Source organism: Homalodisca vitripennis, chromosome 3 (assembly GCF_021130785.1).
Source record: "Homalodisca vitripennis isolate AUS2020 chromosome 3, UT_GWSS_2.1, whole genome shotgun sequence".
Taxonomy (NCBI): domain Eukaryota; kingdom Metazoa; phylum Arthropoda; class Insecta; order Hemiptera; family Cicadellidae; genus Homalodisca; species Homalodisca vitripennis.
Genome location: NC_060209.1, coordinates 56,434,988 through 56,455,637, shown reverse-complemented (window position 1 = coordinate 56,455,637; position 20,650 = coordinate 56,434,988). Strand labels below are relative to the sequence as shown.

The window sequence follows — 20,650 nt, the reverse complement described above, 5'->3', positions numbered from 1 at the left end:
AATATCTTATAATGCAAGTTCTAAAATTATTTCAAAAATAAATATGAGCATGACACTTTTAAATTTTATTTTCTATACATCAATTCAGTTTTATTCAGCTTTCTTCAGAGCTGGTCGGTTAGTCTGAGCAATTGGAATAGTGCGACCTTCAGAAGGAGACAATTTCTGCAATTTAGGAGCTTCGATTTGCAAAATCCCATCAGAAGACAAATATGTTTTCACTGCCTCCTTGTCCACATCAGCTGGAATCTTGAATTGGCGGGTGAACTGAAGTGAAACATAACCACCTGTATTGCTTTTTTCTTCATGCTTTCCTTCAACAATAATAAAATCATCTACCACTCGTACAGTCAGCTCTTCTGGACGGTACTGTTGTACATCCAGTGTGAGTTTGAGTCCATCTTTGTCAATGACGAAGCTGCTACTACTACTGTTAGGATTGTGTGAAGCCATGTGCGAGATCTCTGGTCAGGTAATCATGGATAAGTTTAATTAATTATAGAACCAAAATGTTGATGGTTTGTGAATTTTCATATTTCTTAGAGACATTTGGGGCTAAATAACAATGAAGTCAATGTTAGTACTTTTTTTCCACTTATATGTAGCATCAACTTAGCAATTAAGGATATATGACCAACAGAGATGATATTGGTATACAACACAAAACATAAACCATTTCAAAAGACAATGATATATTTTGTGAGGATTAAATAGAGAATTAATAGCACCATTCAGTCAGTGTGATATGTTTTTCTATCATATCTTTTAGATACAACTTTAAATTTTACAGTACTTTTGACACTGGAATATAACATGTTGCATAAATGAGACCTATACAATGGAATAAATAGGTGGGGAACAATATCACTTAACAATTGGGTTCTTTTAGGTTTGGCATTCATAAGTAAAATACAAATTATTAAAATAAATACAGGATTTGGTCCACTGAATAATCAATATAACAAATATTTGTTTCACTACATGTTATTTTTGTAAAGAGAAAACTTAATACTTCTTTATTTTACTATGGATTGTATTAATAATAATTCAGTGCCTTTCATTCTATAATTTCTACAAATGTTATATTTGTCCTGTTGCAATTAAATTAAAAATTGTCTTGTTCTTAAGAGTCTGCTGTAGTGAAACAACCCTGCGTTTTCCCCCATATGTACAATTCTAATGTATAGTATGTAATTTTCCTCTCTATTATTGGTCATAGCATTATGGGAGATATTCACTTTGAAGACCTCATTCATATGCACCTAAATACCTTTTTAGCTTTTCTTGTAAAGTTTATATTCTACAGCTACAAATAAGGGCATAAACGTGCATGAGATTTTTAAAATTGTTCTTATATGTCTAAAATCAAGATCATCACCACTACTGCCAGCTATTATAACAGTTAATTTTACTCCTTTCATTACAAATTGTTTTTATATTCCAAAATTGTATATCAAAGTTTTGAGAATTATAACAGAAGAAAATCCATCACTTACTGTGAATAGGCAGCTAGTCAATGACTAAAAAAATTGAAAGAAACTGCATTATTTCAGAAGTTGCTTTTACATTAATTTTAACTAATTATTAAATAATTTATTTTTGATAGTATGTAATTTACTTTGCCTTACATCCAATAAAATTAGCATTTCATTGGGTTTCTATGGATACATACAGTGTTTGCTTGCTTCTCTTTAGCACTAATGAATTACTTAGAACCACTCAATTCATTCACTGGCTATTTGCGGTTTGCAATTCTGTGCAGGATATGAAGCTCCCTGTGGGAAATATTTTTCTATTGTGCTATTCAGGAAATTCAATATATTAGGAAAGTAATTGACTTTTTCAGTCTTATTCACTAGTTGGAACACCCGCTTGTAATTTTTGTTTCTAAATTGTACGTTTCTCAGCAATAAAATCAGAGCTTCACTCAAATTATTTATCTCAAGTCAAGGATAAAAGAAAAACATTGCACAATTTGGATATCTTCCAAGTTAAACAGTGGTAATATTTTTTGGTCATTAATAAATAATTATCAAATTTTCAAAATGTCTGCAAAGGGTAGAACTCGGCATAAGAACCCCAATCAATAGATTGTCGAATCTTAATGATCAATAACTTGAATATCAATATTTATTTTTCAAAATGATTTTAAGTCACTATAAGATGATGAAAAATGTTTTAATTGGTACAAAATATTGGACTGGTACTGCAACCCACAATGTATGCTTTAATAAAAACTTGGCTTAAATGAGCAAAGATTTTTTACAGTGCAGAAGTATTTTGCTTTCAATTTCTTATTATTGTTAATTTTGAAATACAAATTAGAAGCATATGACTATGAATTCATGATTTATTACTTTTCCCACCGTCATATTAGAATAGTAGACTTTGACCAAAACGCCAAATACAGTTATATACGATATTATAGATTATGTCTCTTGCAGAGTTTTTTAGTTCACAAAAGGGCTTTAAAATGCCTGGTGCACGCTTCGTGCTTATTGCGTTTTTGCCAAGGAAGTATTTATGAACGACCTTCACTCAGCGACAGGGGGATCGCCCTATACCAACTCCGACCACCTGGTCGTCAGTTCTACATCTCGTACATAGCCATAACCAAACATATCCGTGGCTTGTGTTACTGCTTTCTTGGTTGTCACGAGTGTGCATACTACGTATCTTGTTATTATTCTTTATCATATGGTAGTGTTTTGATTAGTTTGAAATATTTATCTTGTTATATAGTGTTCTAACAGTTTTATAATTAGTTCTTTTTAATTTTTTATCAATATATGCTAACAATTTTAAGCAAAATGGCCTGTTTTATTTTTTACCTTTTATAACTTAGTTATATTAAAAATTAGCTTTGAAATTAAAGAAACTTTTTTACTTGTCTTGGCGTTATAGGAAAGTTCATAAATTTATTAGTGGCGCGAAGGGTTGAAATTATTTAATATACAGCTATAAATTTATAAAATCGATTATTTGTACTCATATGTATATGTTACCAACTGATAATCTATCGATTGATGAAATTAATTATTTATTGGCATCTCATACCAAAGTCGGCCCTCTGAAAACTTAACTACAGTTGTATATATATATATAATTTCAATAAACATTGAATCACAAAAAGTACTCGCTCTGCCGGGAGATGAACCCAGATCTCTCACTTGCCGGGTGAATGTGCTACCATTACACCAAAGAGCGCTTACTTTTTCCGATTCAATTATTTTGTATTTGGCCGTATCTGTCACATATGCCTTTCAATAAGCAAACTAACATATGATCGGAAGACCAAATACCTGTCAAACGACTTTTATTTACATTAAATTGTTTAAATGGCAATGTGTGTGTATATATATATATATATATATATATATATATATATATATATATATATATATCAACAAAGTGTTTCCTTGAGACCAGATCTGCACACTGAAAACTATCCACTTCTTTCTTTTTTAACACTTATAGAGTTTATTCTGAAAATTAATAAGTTCAACAATAATTTATACTCACAAATAACATGTAAAGCTATGGTAACATAGATAGCTCCCTCTTATGCATCTTTTTATGGGTTTACTTGAACAAAACTTCTTAAATTTCCAAAGTAAACTTCCCTTGATTTAGTATTGTTACATTTATGATATTTTCTTAATATGGCAACATGGTGAAGGCCTCTAAATTGCTTTCTAAATTCTCTAAACACATGTTCTACATTACACTTCAATAGAAGTATTCTAGTAAAATTACAACTTCCCTTCATGTTGATGTATTTATAGAAGAAGGCTTTCTTAAAACCAAAATTCATGTTAAAGATACCAGCACCATCTATACCTTAACTATACTAGCTATCACCCTAAACATGTTAAAAAGAGCATTAAAAAAAGGTTTGTTATTCAAGCAAAAAGAAATCTGTGTAACTAAAGAGTTGGATTTCAAAAATTATATGAACAAATTAACTAACATCTTCAGAAAGTTAAATTATCCTGACAAACTTGTAAAATATCACATTAATATATTATAACAAATTCTAATAACACACATTTTTTATCAGCAAACCTAAATTTCATTTTCTGTATTGTCAGCTTGATGGAATTGATATTGTTTTAATAAAGACATTTCTAAGACTTTCACATAATTTTATTTAAAAAGTGCTTTTGCCCGTTAGTGAATATACACAGAAAACAGGATTTAAACACATAGGTATGTATATAAATATATATGTATACAATTTAAACAAATATTTAATCAGAAATGGTACTTGTCCCACTGGGACTCGAACCCGGATCTATGACTTGCCGAGCGTGCATGCTACCACTACACCATAGAGCTCTGACTTTTTACGATTCAATTATTTTGTATTTAACTGCTTCTGTCACATGTATGTTTAAATAGCCACACTAACATATTATCAAAAAACCAAATACCTGTTAGACTCAAAATTCAATAAATTTGTATAAGCGGAATTAGCCTAATTTAATTTTAATAAAGTTGATAAGATCAGCTGACTTAAACTTAAAAACATCTTCTAGGGTTATTTATTACACGTTTTTAGGGTTACTATATTCTAGGGTATGGTTAGAAACTTTTTACACTACAATCTTTTTCAACCAGTAGAGAAAATTCATTATAGAATGAATATAATGTGTTGATATAATTAATATATAATATGATGAATATAATGAATAGGAATTTATTAAAGAATTATTTGTTCTCTACTGGTTGATAAAGATTGCAGATCAATAACAAATTTCTAACAATGTGTAAAACATGTGTACTATTATGTGTTCTTTCAATCAGTGGCCCTAGAAGATAGTTTCCAAGCTAAGTCTGCTGATTTTCCTACCAACTAGTAACAATCCCTGGCTTTCAGTCATATTAATTCAAACTTGATTTCAATAAAGATTAAATTACAAAAATAATATACACACACACAAATATATAGTCATTATATACTTACTTACTCCAGAACCATTTATACCGAAATTGAAGTTCAGCCATCAACATAATATATTCTCTCCGTCTTCGGTCCCTGTGTCTTCTTCAGTAGGTCTAAAACTTGGACCAGGTAAAGCTGTAAAGATTTATAACAGCGCAAAAGCAAATAGAATTATTTATTTATATCTGTTCAGCAATCTTCATATTCACCCATCTAATATATATATTAGTAGAGACTCTTCAGCATATAACTACTATATGCTCTGAATACCTCTGGCATGTCAGGAAATCCCTCTTTCAGAAAATAGGTATATTTGTTTTGAACTGCTGCGCTAGGTTACCACACCTTGCTACTATAGTCCTAAATCAACAAGGAGAATAACCAACCATCCAACTACATGGGAGGAATAACCAGCGTTGTAGATTTAAATTAAACTGCACCTGACTTAACAGGTGTTACTTATTACTATAACAACTGGTCATCACATTAAATGAAAGGCTGGACCAGCACTAGACCATGGACTGAAGTCTTGAGTTGCAAAAGGGTATCTCAGAAGGGTACATACTCGTACATACTGCAAGGCAACCCGTATCTGGGAGCGATATCATAAAGCATTTACAGAATATAGCTTGGCAATTAAAAAGGATAACTGAAGGTGAACAACCTCAATACAGTTGCTTGACTATGAATAATGGCTTTTGACTGTTCATAAGTGATCCTTGAAGTTACCAGATACAGTTTATTTTAGTTCCAGAGGACGGGCTCAAGTTTCTCCTCAAGACTCATTTTCTGATCTGCGTCATTCTAGACAAGTTACGTTTGTCAAGAAGTAATACAGACTACAGACAGAATCAATCATGAAAAAGCTGGATAGTAGCCAGACAAATTGTAATCATATCAAATATAAAGATGATTCCAGTAGGCTTCATTTCTGGCTGGTTTGTACAATTCAGTTGAACCTACACTGGGTACAGCAAAAAGTGACGTGACACTTAAATCTGGGCAACCCTTCACCACAGCGTAGGTTTAGTTAATAGTCAATTATTTATTGTGGAGACAAAAGGTACATTTATGTAGCAAACGTCAAGTATCTAATAATTTTGACACACATGCCACATCAAACTCTCATTTATACATACATTTTGACACTAACTCTACTCCATTCATTACCGATTTCTTCCCACCTCAATTCGAGAGTAAGTCTTCTGATTGTGCGGTCTCCCAGTTATATACCATAAACTCGTTGACGATATAAAATGCGTTCGACACAAAACGTTTCAAACGAGATTTAAGTGCTTTATACGTAGGTGAATTAAAAATTTTATTTGGCAATCTGTTGATGAGATGAACTCCTGCCTGTGAGGGCAAACATTCATGAACTTCCGTCTTGTGTCTCCTGGTTCGGTAGTTTTCTCTGCCTCTTGTCTCGTACGAGTGAACATCCCATCCGTTGGTCAAGGTGCATTTAAGCATACAATATGACATTCCTAAAATGTAGAGACTTGGCAAAGTCAACAGTTGCAATATTTTGAAAACTGGCGTGCACGACTGTTAATTTTAATTTTGCAATTATACGTATCGCTTGTTTTTGAAGCTTGAACGCACTTAAAGATTGGCATCACTAGTCCATAGGTGAGACGTGGATAGATCAAGCTATAATAAGCCTGAATAGAGCAGTATTTAGCTAGAGACCTCAATACCTAAGGCTAATTTATAGAAAACGTAATCGATATGAACATTCTATGTCAAACCTTGATCAAGGTAAATTCCATGGAATTTCGAGGAAAAAACCTCTTCTAATATGGCTTCATCCAACACAATGTCCGGGCCATATTCACACAAAGCAAAATTTAGAACATTGGATTTTGAAGGAGTTGTTTTTAGATTGAAGCTGTGAAAATGTTGGACACAACTGTTTACTACAACAAAGGTTTTTTGTTCTAAATCTGATTTTGTTGTTGCATTAAAACAGAGTCATATCATCCGCATATTGCACGATTCTTCCGTGTGGTAGTGATGATTGACTTAAAAATTAACTAAGCCACAAGAGAGGCATGCCTCAGATGCCTTGGATCCCAATTTGTCAAGCAGCGCAAGATGGTCAACACAATCGAATGCTTTAGTTAAATCGAGAAACACACTTAATGTATGATTTTGACGTTCTAGCCCCTCTAAAATTATCTTAACAAGACTCACAACTGTGTCTATCGTTGATTTGCCCTTTCTGAATCCAAATTGTTCATTTGAGAGCTGATCGCATTCGTAATAAAAAAAGTTTTTGAATATTTTGCTTATTACTGGCAAAATCGAGACAAGCCGATAACTATTGATGAGTGTAGGGTCGTCTTTTTTTGAAAATTGGGATTACTTTGATATTTTTAGGAGTGAAGGGGAAACTCCTGTGCGAGATGACAGATTAACCAATACAGTCAAAGGTCTCACAAAATGCTTGGAGCATTGGTACAAGGCTGCGTTTCTCTAACCGAGAGGTCACGGGTTAGATTCCTGGAGATGTCAATATTTGTTAGTAAGTTTACACAGTTTTCCCATAAAAACATTTAGTGCAAACTCAATTGAGAATACTGTTGCCGTAAAAAGAACTCCCTTCTAAAATAAAAACCCCATGGATATCCAGGATCGGCACATCACTAACCGCAGATGTTGAGATATTGGAATGCAAGGGTAGATCGATAGGTCTAGTCTACTTGGAGGATGACTGTTGGTGTTGGTGGGGGCTCAATAAGTGTTAAAGGCATTTGCTTGCCTAGACATAAGGATGTACCAGCCCTGTCTGCTTTGACTGAAGAGACTGGTACTGAGGTGGCCTCTCCTTCTTCCAAGGAGGCATGACAGATTAATGCCCAAAGTCCTTCCTCGTGAATCTTGACAGGAGAGGGCCCCTACCTCCAGTCCAGAATATTCTGTCACTCCGGAAGCAGTAAAAAGGACTTTTTTGACTAGTGAAATTTCTCAGCTTCTTGCCCAAAAAGAAAAAAAATGTTACATGGACAATCAGTAAGTTTAAATCACAAGAAGAGGATGTAATTTTCCTGGTCCTATTCCTGCTCCAAAAGGACTTAAAATCTCTTCATATCTTTTATATGAACTCCTCAGAGCTAGCTTGGCTTATAGATGCATTCCCTATGCCAGTCATCTCAGTAAATTAGTTTTTAATCTGAAGATGGATTGTGGCAACTACTCAAATTGAAAGTTTTTTCACTCCATCAGTTTATCATAATTTTTCTTAAAACTTTAAAGAGACCATTGGGAATGTATCAGGATGACCATTCAAAACCTTTCTTCAAATTCCCAATATTTTTTTTTCCACATTTCTTGTTTGAGTTTTCTGCCTGAGTTTCCTGATGACTCAACTTGTTACCACAATCGGGTTTTGGCACCACGTCAAGTTAATTATTAATGTAACAAATATTACAATTCAACATTAGTATAGAAAACAGTGTATCAATCATTTATTCAAGCCATATGGTTACAACTTTGGAAACATTACTACAATAACAGCAATCATACGTTAAATTATAAAAATCATTATTTTGTCTATAAGACAGTAAGTTACAGAAGGCTTTAGGAGAAGCCCCATAACTGCACTTGAAGTTCTTCTAGGACTTCTACCATTAGAGTTATACATCATGGCTGAAACATATAAACCTACTTATTCAATGAAATTTGCGAACTCTAAAGGATAAACTCAATCAGTAGTACAGGTCATCTCACCATTGCTAAAGCTTAATGTGATCCAGTGTTAGGCATGATGGTCTCAAGTGTTTTTACTCATAGACTTGTAGTAACACATTTGTTTTCCATAGGCTATATTTATTTCTACATTCCTCAATCTACTGCATGTAGTGTTTGTATATTTTCAGTGCAATGTGTTTTAAATTTGTAAATATTTAGAAAATCACATATTATTGTGAAAATATAATTATTTATCAAGTTGTACTAATTACAAACATGGTAGTTAGCTTCTTATGGATAAAAGGCAAGAAAATAATTTTAGAAATATAATATTTAAGTATTTAGAAAACATTCTTAAAATGTATAGAATTGTGCAGTGCAGGACATTCGTTTTATAATACATAACAAGATCAGACTAATTTGTTAAAATACATATGAGCAAAGATTAATAAATCAATCAATGCCTGTGTTATTTTCACTCTAAATTGACAACTAATTTAAAAGTTTAATTTAATATGGTTTCTTCTCAATTTCAGTCAATAATTAAAAACAATTTATTCATATAATTTGCGATTGACCATGATTAACCCATAAATAATTAATTGTTTAACTTCAGACTGTATCATTTTAAAATATTTTCCAAATCTGTACAGAACCAAATAAATTTAAACAAAAAATATATTTGTTCTCATACAAAATTGCAATTTAATTATTAACACTGGACAGTCTTTTGCACATGGAAAATAAACCAGGGGTGGGTTGATTCCAATACTGTGGCTCTTTTCATTCGGTTCTAAAGCCAAGAGCAAACGACAGCTGGACGGCATAAGCAAATCACATCTCCAAAACATGCTTTTGCTGTAGGCTACTTTGTATATGGAAAGGAGTAGTAGTTAGATGACTAAATACATGTTGATTTATAAATACTACATTGATTTGTTTTTAATTTCTATGTTTATATTCAGCATCATCACAATTTTATTTGCAGACATCTGATCGGTAATACACAAATTACCAATCACTAAAACATGTTTATATTGTACTTTATGTATTAAAAAACCGGAGGTATGTAATCGGACTAACAAATTATAGTTTTGAAAATAAAATGTAATTTGCAGTCCTGTTTCCTATGTATACATACTTGTGTCACCACGCGTCTGCAGCCTCTGTGTGCAGATGTCTCCTGCTCGGCAGAAAACAATTTCAGTTAATAGGTGATTTTTTTGTACCTCATAATTTATGCAGTTATGTATATAAAACTTTTAGGCTAAGGGTGGTTTAAATTGAGACCACAATATTTTTGTCTGCATTGGAATTAAATATTTTTGGTAAGAATATGGTAAGAATATTTGGTTCCAAAAAAGATAATATTAAGTGATATCAATTGTTAACTGTATTTGGATTGTCTATAGTAAACCAATGAGTAGCCATAGAGATATATAGCAACCATTCCTTTTCTCCCTTAACTTCTTAAGCTATTGAAAATTGAGGCTACTCTTTAAACAGATCTTGAAGTTTTATTAATCCTTAATAAAAAATTGAATATTCCAAAATAAGTTGATTTAATGTCTAAAACATGTGTGCAAAATAAAATGAGGGCTGTTTGCTATCAGATATTTTAATGTTTAATGTTAAACAAAAATAAAAAATAACACTATACACTCTTGAAACCAGTGATATTTAAGTATTAAAAATGGTGAAAAGATATTGTCTAGACAAAAATGATTTCCCTACAAACAGTGAACATGCAACTTTATATACTCAAACCACAACAAGTGTTGCCAGAATGGATTTTTTTAACCAAAACCTCAAATGCAATCAATTATATTTACTTTGATGTAATGGTTAAAAAATAAATTTAATTTGTTGTGTTTGGAAAAAAAACCATTTATGATGAATTATCTAATATTACAAAGAAGAGTTGTCTATAATGCATGAGCCTATATTTTTCAATTGGCTATAAATGATTCTATGGCGTTTATGAAAGTAAAACTAAGAACGATAAATATACACCTCAAATACTTACAGATATGTAAAAAATATTGCCCTTCACACTTGCTAATAATATGTAATATTGAATTCATTAAAATTTAGAACTATAATCCAACTTAACTTAATTTCTTAAAACTATATATTATGTATTTTTTGTTAGTCCAAATTAACATTATTCATTTCCTTAATACATCACTGTCAGCGACTTCTTCTATCCCGTCTCTCTCTGTCATGTGATGAACGTGTTGAAGAATACCCCCGATCATGTCGTCTGTGATCATCCCGATAATCTCTGTGGTGTCTCTCATTGTAGGGATGATCTCTTGCACCTCTTCCATCACGTTGAAGGTCTCTTTTCCCTCTACTCCTATCATTATAACTCTGTTCACCTCCGTTCATATTTCCTAGCATGCTAGGAAACATATTGTTACCACCCAGAATAGGACCCAACCCCATCGGGGAAATCATGTTCATCATTCCAGGCAGTCCCATCATGCCAGGTAACATCATTTGTTGTCCCATCTGCAATAAGGTATTATAATCCGGCATTGCAGGATGTTCGCTTCTTGAACTGGATTCACATTTTAAATTGCCTTGTAAGTCACTCCTGTGGTGACCATTTGGTAATGATCCTTTACCTTTCAAAGCATTGAGTTCTGCCCATGATTTTGGTTCATCTGGATCTCTACCTTTATTGTGCTTGCCATTATCGTCCCTTCTATAATTCCCTTCTCTTCGATGTTTCCGTTCAAATCTGTTACCTCTTTCTCCATTCCAGTGGTTTCTAATATCTTGTTCTTTGCGATTTATTGAATTACTTTCATAAAAACTCTCTGATCCATAATTTCCAGGAATGGGAGGTACAATAAATTCTGAGAGATGTGTATCAAGAATGGGAGTATGTTTAAGACTGCTGCGACTATTTAAGTTCAAATTCCTATTAAATAATTTAGTAAACCTGAATAATTCTATGGCATAAGGTACTGAGCACTCATGTTTGTAGAGTATAAATGCAAATGATTTGGGTCGTCCATTTTGATCTTTGGGCCTTCGCACACTTTCCACAGGACCAGCCTACAACAAAAATTCATAAAACATAATAAAAATTTAAATAAAACTTTGTTTAAATTTAATCACATGGTAAAATATCATTACTCAAACTAAATGTAGATGATGTAGTATTAGGTATGTCTTGCCTTTTAGGTTTACTTTGATATATAAGTAAACATTTTCTGTAAAAGAATACTGTTTAGATGACAAATTATGTATAGGTACAGTGATATATGCCAAACATTTTCTTTCAGCATCATCATGTGCCCATTAGCACAAGACAAAAAAAAAGTCAGTATAAACTCACTGGAATCAATATTAGCACTTTAAGGCTAAGCTTACATTAATATGTTTTATATAATTATGACAAACAAGTAAACACTGAAATGATCTTCAAATCTTAATTTAAAAATTACTTTACCAACTGATTCTATGAACAATTTTCAGAGAAAGTAGTTTTTCCAGACAGTTTTTCACTATTGAATCAGTGGAAACCCCTTAGACTGAGCAACCCATACAAATCTAAATGTTTTCGTGGGAACAGAGTATGAAATTCTTTTCTAATGTTTAATTTTCTGGAACTCTGTTTCTGATTTGGAGGCATCCACATGATCTGCCAACATGTGGTTACCAAACAACGCCATCAATTGGATTTATACTTGACAACCTCAGGGTTATTCTTCCCTCATTTGGGTTGTAATTGTTCCTGTTGGATGTCTAATCGATTCTATATTTTAAATTGTATTTCTTAAAAGTAAATATTATGTGCTTGTTGTCTAACTAAAAATGTATTCTAATAATATCACAACCATAAGCTAGCACATCACATTTTGTCCTTGAATCAGAAAACAGGAACAGAAAATGCAAGGATAATCTTACAATGCATGATATTCTGTACTCTCTATCTCTGATTTGTGGATGTGAACAATATGCGAACTTTTAATTGCAACATTATTTAAAACTACTTATAGTTCAATAACAAACACTCAACCATTAGTGTTATAAATTATTTTCGAAATTAATTGCTGCACGAACACGTTCAACATTTTCAGCGTTTCTGGCCGTTGAAGGCCTGCCAGATTGATCATCACTCTCCACTGATATGCGGCCATTTTTAAACCGCCTAAATCACTCTTTTATTTGTGTATCGCCCATAGACACGTCACCATAAACTTTCTGTATCGTAGTAATCGTCTCTGAAGCTGAATGGCCAAGTTTTTGGCAAAATTCAATGCAAATGCGCTGCTCAACACGTTCAGTCATATTGAAATGCGACGCACACACACGGCAGTACTGTACGGAACAGAGCGCTGTGACTTACTGAGTGACTGGATCGTATTCAATGCCTAATATAATCGTATTCCCCTCCCTTCCAATAACCGGTTCGAGCCGGTCGGTTACGCCGCGGCCACCTACTGGTCGGTGGTCGGATAGTTTTTGGACAGACCTCATATGGTGTTCTTCTATTAAAAAACTACTAATTTGTACATAAATTATACTTTTTTATCGTTAGTAAAAATAAAATATTAAAACAACTGATTGACACAATAATTTTGGAAAATGTTAAATGCGTTAGTTTTTGTTAGATCTACCACCTTACCAAATTTAGTACCAAACAAATCCAAGAGGGTCAGATTGTAGCATTTTTTAATTTGACATGGAACAGCCCTTAAAAACCTTTAATAACTTTGTTTAGAAGAATGAGTGCAATTAGATAATAACATAAGTAAATATTTACTTTACCCACATAATTTGTTAATTTTGTATACCTAATAAAAAAATATTTGCATCATTAATTAAGATAGGCTCTGGGATTACCCCAATTTCCGTGATCCAATTTTTTTTGAAATTTTGCAGTATGTTCCTATGCTTATGAGAAAACAATTAAACTCTATTCTTTGACTTACTTTGTTGTTGTAGAAACTGTGTATGTATTCCAAGTAAAATTGTAAAGAAGTGTGTTCTAACTTTATTAGAAGTTTGGTGTGGTTTTCAGGCCCCCCTAAAGTAAACTGGAAGTTGAAAAAGATTTGTGTAAGTTTTATTGAAAGTTAGTAAAGATTTTCACAATGGGGACTCCCCCCAAAAGAAGACGATTTGGGTGTATTTAATATTGACTTTTACTGACCTGTCCCTTGCTTACATATTTGTACAGTTTTGTTTTCATTGAACTAGTAAAAATCCTTGTACACCCACACCTCTTTTCATGTTTAGTCCCAGGAGTTTTTAAGCCCGTCAAAGTAAGTTGGGGAGTTAAAATTGTTTTGTTGGTTTTTTCAAAAATAAACATTAAAACACGTCTTATAGAAAATATTTTCTCAAAATCTCATAACTTTGTTATAAAAAGGGGTGTTATGATACCGTTCAAAGGATTGTATTTTGGTGTAATCAACACAGAACTTTCATGACTTCTTCTGAGCTTGCATTTTGGTACATTTTCATTATAATTGTATTATTTCAAGCCCTTGTACTGCTATACCTAGGGATTGCAACAAAACATTGATGTTTTCCCACTGCTACATCGATGTTACTTCATCTAAATTGGATTTTTGTTTACTTCAAATACATTAAAAAATTTAATAATATTGTTAACAATAAATATTTTGAATATGCGTTAACATATAATTTTCTTTAATCCTCATTTAATTACCAATCCTTGTCTACAGTAATCATGGAGTATCCATTCCACCCCTATTCTAGATAATGCTGCAAAATATACCGAGTGGCCGGTTCAAGTATGTAGTTGTCTACAAACCGTGTTTCATCTAACCATAAGGAAAACCCCTTGAAGCTTTGAGAGGATATGAAACATATTTATCCCAAACTATATTTTTAGCTAAGCAACATTTGGTTCCTGTTGTATCCTCAGTCCCTTTGGACTGTTCTCGAAAAAGGAGACACAATAACAGCCAATAGAAATAGACTTGGGGAAAAACTTTTATCCAAACTATTGTCTTTGAATGGCTTCGCAGATAAGTACTGGTAATAAGATTTCACTGAGTCACCAGTGGTAATTCATTATAATTTTTATATTAGAATAAATCTTTGAATTTAATCAATTTTAAATGTCACTTTGTTAATAGTCTTTTAAAATTACTATTCCTAACTGATTTACATTTACTTATATTACAATTTCTCTTTTTAATGCAACACAAATATTGGAAATTATAAGATTAAAGGTCGAGGTAGCAAATCACGAATTTGAAGTTATCAACGTATTCTGCTCATCCTCCTGAACAAATAATATATATGGTTTTAGGGGGTGCAAATGACAAATAACATGATTTTAGAGGGTATATACATAAATAGTTAAGTTCTTAATGTTTTAATGTTCTGTTTGTGTGCTGTGTCTAGATATTTGTAAATATTATCTGCAGGTGGGACTGATAGCGTATCTGTTATCTGAGCGCTCTGGGGCAGAAGTCAGAAATAAAATGTACTGTAGCTTGGATCCAGTGAGTGCGTGACAATCATGGATCAACCATCCACTAGTTCGACCAATCGTAGTGAACTGGTGTGTCGTAAATATTATCTGCGGCTGGGACTGATAGCGTATCTGTTATCTGAATGCTCCGGGGCAGAAGTCAGTGCTTCACTAGATATCGTGTATTGTAGTTTGGATCAAGTGAGTGTGTGACGATCATGGATCAACCATCCACTAGTTTGACCAAACGTAGTGAATTGGTGTGTCGGAGTGTCTTGTTGGGCATGTTAAGAGGTTTCGTTTCGACCGAAACGAGATTATTTCGTTTCTGTACATTCTGTGGAACACACTAATGGTAAGTGTTCTCTATTAATGTCCATTTATATACGTATTCATATTAGGGGTATTCATGATGTAATAATTTTTTTACATGGTACATAATTGCCTTTCCATTACAATTCAATTTATATTTCTGATTCTGAGCCCCTCAAGAATTTGATATTTTACTGATAGGTACTATCTCGAGGGATGTTTTTCATTCCTTGACATCAGCGCAGGGCAGCGTGGTGCCGAGGCCCGCACTGATGGCCGGAGGCACTCGTCTCAACTCGATAACAACTAATTTATTTTTAGCTCGAAATTTAAGAAAAACTGTTCATTTGGATCAAAATTCTGCTCATTTCAGTATTATTTTTCATTTACGTTTGCAAAGATGGCGCCGCATCCGATGACGTCATCACGAGGTTGAATCATGATCACTAAAGGTCACGTGATGCCCGATGTGGATGTAGAACATGGAAATATTGCTCAGCGCTTGAACAGTTGTTCCATTTTTGATGTTCTAGAACTTCATTATTTCTCATTTCCACTCCGTCAAATCTTATATTGTTTTGTTCCATAGGACGATTCCAATAAGTTACTAACACGAAACTCGTATTTTGCCGCTTCGGTCGTTAATGTGACAATTACCTAAATATTATTATTTTTCATATTATTAATTCGTTTATGTAAAATTCTGTAGTATTTAACTAAGAAGGCGTCTGATTTTTATCAGAAAATACAACATAATCTTATTAGAAATATGGTTGTTGAAAAAAACCAATTAAAAATTAGTTTTAAAAACATTAATGTTTATTAATCAATGTTTATATGCCATTGTTGTAATACATATCAATATCTATGTTTGTATAAGTTTTGCCATCTCTCCCCACAACCTTGTCATGGAGTTTTTAAATAAGTTTGGGAGGGAATAAAAAAGCTTGTTGATTGGTTTTCCCAAAAGTAAACATTAAAACACATGTTTTAGAAAAAAATTAGTTTAAAATATAGGACAACTTTTATAAAAAGGCCCTTAAGATATGTAAACTGTACATCATATTATTTCCCATAGACCATAGGGTTACACCAAGGAAATAAAAAAAAATGATAGTGGAAAATAGGCTAACTCCCAGAGGGACTTGCTAATTTGTTGATATATGTGAAATTAACAGCCTGAGTGGCAAAAGACGAGTTTCACATTATTAACTTATACCTATTGTCCTCCTGAACCATGCAATATAAGGTTTCAAGGGGTGGAAATGACATATTTATTTAAATTCTCTACAATTATATAGTTTTGTTCAGGAGGATGAGCAGAATACATTAATAACGATACCCACCATTAACTTCACTGATACCAATTTTTGTATATAGCCTATTAATGCAAAATGTAGATCTTAAAATAATAAGTATTTAAAAAGCTGGTCTAATCAGCCATGTTAAGGTAATATTTAACTTTTTATATTTATAATGTACGTATGTATAGCCAAGGACAAGTAGTAGTCAAGGATTTGGTAGTACACAATAATTGTGCTGTATAGTCAAAATTGAATTAACTTATTTATTAATTTATTAGTTTATATTCTATGTTAAATTGTAGTGAATTAGCCCTAGTTGAATTTTTGTATATTAAAATGCTACCACGGTAACAGCATGGGAACATAATAACTCAACACGTTATTTTGTGATAGGTATTGACAAACAACAGTATTTCCTGTCCCTAACGGTTAACTCAAATACCACACACATGGCTTAACTTTGTTTCAGTTACTTTAGAACAATAATGTCGAACTGAATTATGTTATTGACTTAAGACAGTATTAAGTTATAGTGAAAATATAGTTTTATGTGAAAGAAATATAGGCAATTACTTAAGGGGGTAAACAAACATGTCTGATAGCATTTAAATCGGTCTAATAGATGATTCAATATTATCGATTACTCGAGTGTTGGAAGCTTAAGTATTAGGCCTATACTGCAGCCCTAATAACAGCTATTGTTACTTATAGGGGTAATTATCATATTATCGGCCGGGGCGGAAAAAATACGACTTTTGCGTTCTTAACTTATTGGAATCGTCCTATATAAAAAAAAAGTATAAGGTTTGATGGGGTGGAAATGAGAAATAACGAAGTTCTAGAAAATAAAAAAATTAAATAACTTTCCAGTAATATCTCCATGTTCTACATCCACGTCTAGCGTCACGTGACCTTTTGTGGCCAATGATTGAACCTCGTGATGACGTCATCGGTTTTCGCCGCCATCTTTGCAAACGTAAATGAGAAATAATACAGAAATGAGCAGAATTTTGATAAAAATTAATAATGTTTTTCTTAATTTCGAGAAAAAAATTAATTACGGTGCCTCCGGCCATCAGCGCGGGCTTCGGCAGCACCTTCGGTGCTGCCCCGCGCTGATGTCAATAAAAGAAAAACATCCCTCGAGATAGTACCTATCAGTAAAAATATAAAATTCTAGAGGGGCTGATCAAAAATATAAATTGAAATGTAATGCAAAGGCAATTATGTAAAGTTAAAAAACTAAATAAATCATGAAAAAACTCAAATATATAGATGGATATTAACAGAGAACACTTACCATTAGTGTGTTGGCGGATATAGCTGAGCAGCAGCAACAAAAAAGTGGTGGAGCCTGGTATGTGGGTGGGGGTACTTTGCCTTAAAAAGGAATTCTGCCAGGTACCCAACAAAATGGTCAGTCCGGACACCATACCGAGGGATGTTGGCCCTGACTTCCCTCCAGTGTCTCTCAATTGTGTTTGTGTGGGCGCCGGTGTTAGGGTCGACAAAGTTTATTGAGTGATTGACCGTTAAGTGCCTAAATCCCTCGTCACCGAGACAATTGTAGGCCCGCCAACAGTCGCTAACAATTGTGGTACCTGGCAGAACCCATTGTTGAATTATGTCGAGCAGAGTGTCCCTATCGCGTTGATCTACAGGAACAAGGAAGGACTCTCTGCTCTGCCTTTCTATTCCCCCAAAAACCCACTGTCCCTGAATATTTCTGCCGCGATTGTACTTTCTCTTTCCAAATTTTGCCTCGTCAATTTCAACGACTGTCAAAGGTCCGCCAATTTTCTTCGACGTCGTTGAAATGTGATGAAAGTACACTTCGCGGCAGAAAGAATACCAGTCCACCACACAATTCGAAGAAAACGCCAAACTCCAAGGAAATGTATCGTTGTCTCGGAGGCTTGAGGTGAAGCAACGTGGTCACCAAACCAAAATAGGTCTCTAAATCTAGTCGCGTTCTTTCGAAAAAATGAACCTGCCCGAGCAGATTTTTTAAAATTGCAACATTTAAAACTTTTTTTTTTTACTACTTTTCCTAATTTGTCTATCACAACGAAACAACAAAGTCTCCCGGTTTAAAAACACCACTCGACCACACGACGAACAAATACACTCATTTTTAAAAATACCATGTTCAATTAAAAAAGAGATAATTTCGTTTCGGTTAAAACGTAAGCTCTTTACGTGCCCTACCAAACACTCCGACACACACAATTCACTAGGGTTGGTTGAACTAGTGGATGGTTGATTCATCATTCTAAACGCACTGACTCAATCCGACCTACTGAACACGATATCTTGTGTAGAACTGACCTATGCCCCGGACAACTCAGATAACAGGTATGCTATCAGGCTGCTATCAGTCCCAGCCGCAGATAATATTCAAGTAAACAGATTATCCAGACACAGCACACAAACTGAACATTAAAACATTAGAAACTTTACCACTTATCAATATACCCCCTAAAATCATGTTATTTGTCATTTGCACCCCATAGTACTATATATATTTTTTGTTCAGGAGGGTGAGCAGAATACGTTGGTAACGTCAAATTCGTGATTTGCCGCCCCGGCGTTTAATCTTACTGGTACCCTTATAGGAATTTGTTAAAATGTTATTGTTTTCACACAATTTAAGTAATTAATGTGCAGCAAAAAAAAAAATAAAATAAAATAAAATTACAACCTTATTTAGGCTATTCACAGTGATTTTATACAATTTAGTATTAATTTGCTTTGGATTCAATATTAGAAAACAGGCCTACCTGATTAAACAATTCATACAGAATTTCATCTGTTACTTCTTCTGACAAATTACCACAGTAAATAGTTTTACTGTCGCTCTCTTCTTCCGTGACTCTCATGATTAAGATTCTTGTAAAGTAGATTTTTTCTGGATCTTAGTCCTATAAGCATAAACAATTTTAGGTAACGCTGAATATAAAACGATTTTAAATAAAATATTAAAGATGTTTGTATATTCACAAAGATTTTTCGTGTAACAACCTAATCCATCATGAAATTCAAACAAAACAAAACAGTTTAACTAAAGCTCAACATCACTGAAACAAATAGCTACACGATAAATGTATGGATACTTACATGCTATACAACATCAATTGACCAAACGTGACTAACTATTAACTAAGCAACTAGCTAGAAGACGAATATAAAACTACGTAGTATACTGAGTAGTAGTTAAAGTACCAAAAAATAAAATTAGTATTCCACTACCTACACAAACACTATATTACGCACTACCAGTACACACACACTACACACTCATGACTCAATCTCAGTCCAATTCCAATGCAATTTCTTGAAAATCAAAATGATCTTTTATACTCTATGGTCATTCAAAGAGTAATGAATAAATATTACTCATTCTCGTCATATCTTTGATTATGTACAGCTTTGACTGCCCCCAGTACGTAGCGGTCTAACATTCTATGAAAAATTATTCAAGTCATGGCTACAGTCTGTTGCCGTTTGAAACGATCTGGAAGCGCGTTACCTAGCACAAACGATGGAAACATCAAGTATAAATATATTCTAAAAATTATTAAACATGTTATTTAAAAAAGATTCTGACAATAATAAAAAAAGAGAAACATTCTTAAACTAAAGCTACCAAAATGGGGACGTTATCACGAGATTTAAGTGATTTAAAAATTAAAACCCTGAAAGGATTTAGTATAGTAACGCTATATACAAACCACTGAAACATAAATTAGTTTTACTTCATTATTTTTCTTTACATTAACCTTACCAGGTTGCAAGGTTTATAATCTCGTAAAAATGTTATATTATCATCATGATTATATAAGCACATGTCTAATCTAGCTTTTATTATTAGAAAAATTTCCAAGGGTGCAAGAACAGCAACCATAATACACTCTCACTGTGCACACTCTC

The 20,650-nt window shown here is 33.2% G+C and overlaps 2 protein-coding genes across 3 annotated transcripts; both read right to left on the bottom strand.

Moving 5' to 3' along the window:
* Positions 1–42: 42 nt before the first annotated feature.
* LOC124356916 (protein lethal(2)essential for life-like) lies at positions 43–2,763 on the bottom strand. 2 transcript variants are annotated; one of them, XM_046808216.1, is made up of 2 exons: positions 1,497–2,763; positions 43–464 (listed from the first exon to the last, which is right to left on the bottom strand). In XM_046808216.1, the coding sequence occupies exon 2, from the start codon at positions 451–453 to the stop codon at positions 91–93; it is 363 nt and encodes a 120-aa protein (XP_046664172.1). In that variant the 5' UTR covers positions 454–464; positions 1,497–2,763; the 3' UTR covers positions 43–90. The 2 variants fall into 2 exon arrangements, with proteins under 2 accessions (XP_046664172.1, XP_046664171.1); XM_046808215.1 differs by having other exon boundaries at positions 43–555; positions 1,497–2,761.
* Positions 2,764–8,387: 5,624 nt separating this feature from the next.
* LOC124356915 lies at positions 8,388–20,033 on the bottom strand. The gene is made up of 3 exons (XM_046808214.1): positions 19,838–20,033; positions 19,501–19,641; positions 8,388–11,704 (listed from the first exon to the last, which is right to left on the bottom strand). The coding sequence occupies exons 2-3, from the start codon at positions 19,597–19,599 to the stop codon at positions 10,829–10,831; spliced, it is 975 nt and encodes a 324-aa protein (XP_046664170.1). The 5' UTR covers positions 19,600–19,641; positions 19,838–20,033; the 3' UTR covers positions 8,388–10,828.
* Between the last annotated feature and the right edge of the window lie 617 nt (positions 20,034–20,650).

Bases quoted from the DNA above. Each gene is read 5' to 3' on its own strand.
- LOC124356916 (XM_046808216.1), bottom strand. From the start codon at position 453: ATGGCTTCACACAATCCTAACAGTAGTAGTAGCAGCTTCGTCATTGAC.
- LOC124356915 (XM_046808214.1), bottom strand. From the start codon at position 19,599: ATGAGAGTCACGGAAGAAGAGAGCGACAGTAAAACTATTTACTGTGGT. The intron at 11,705-19,500 runs GTAGGCCTGTTT...TTTTTGTTGTAG, and splicing joins TGTATGAATTGTTTAATCAG to GCTGGTCCTGTGGAAAGTGT.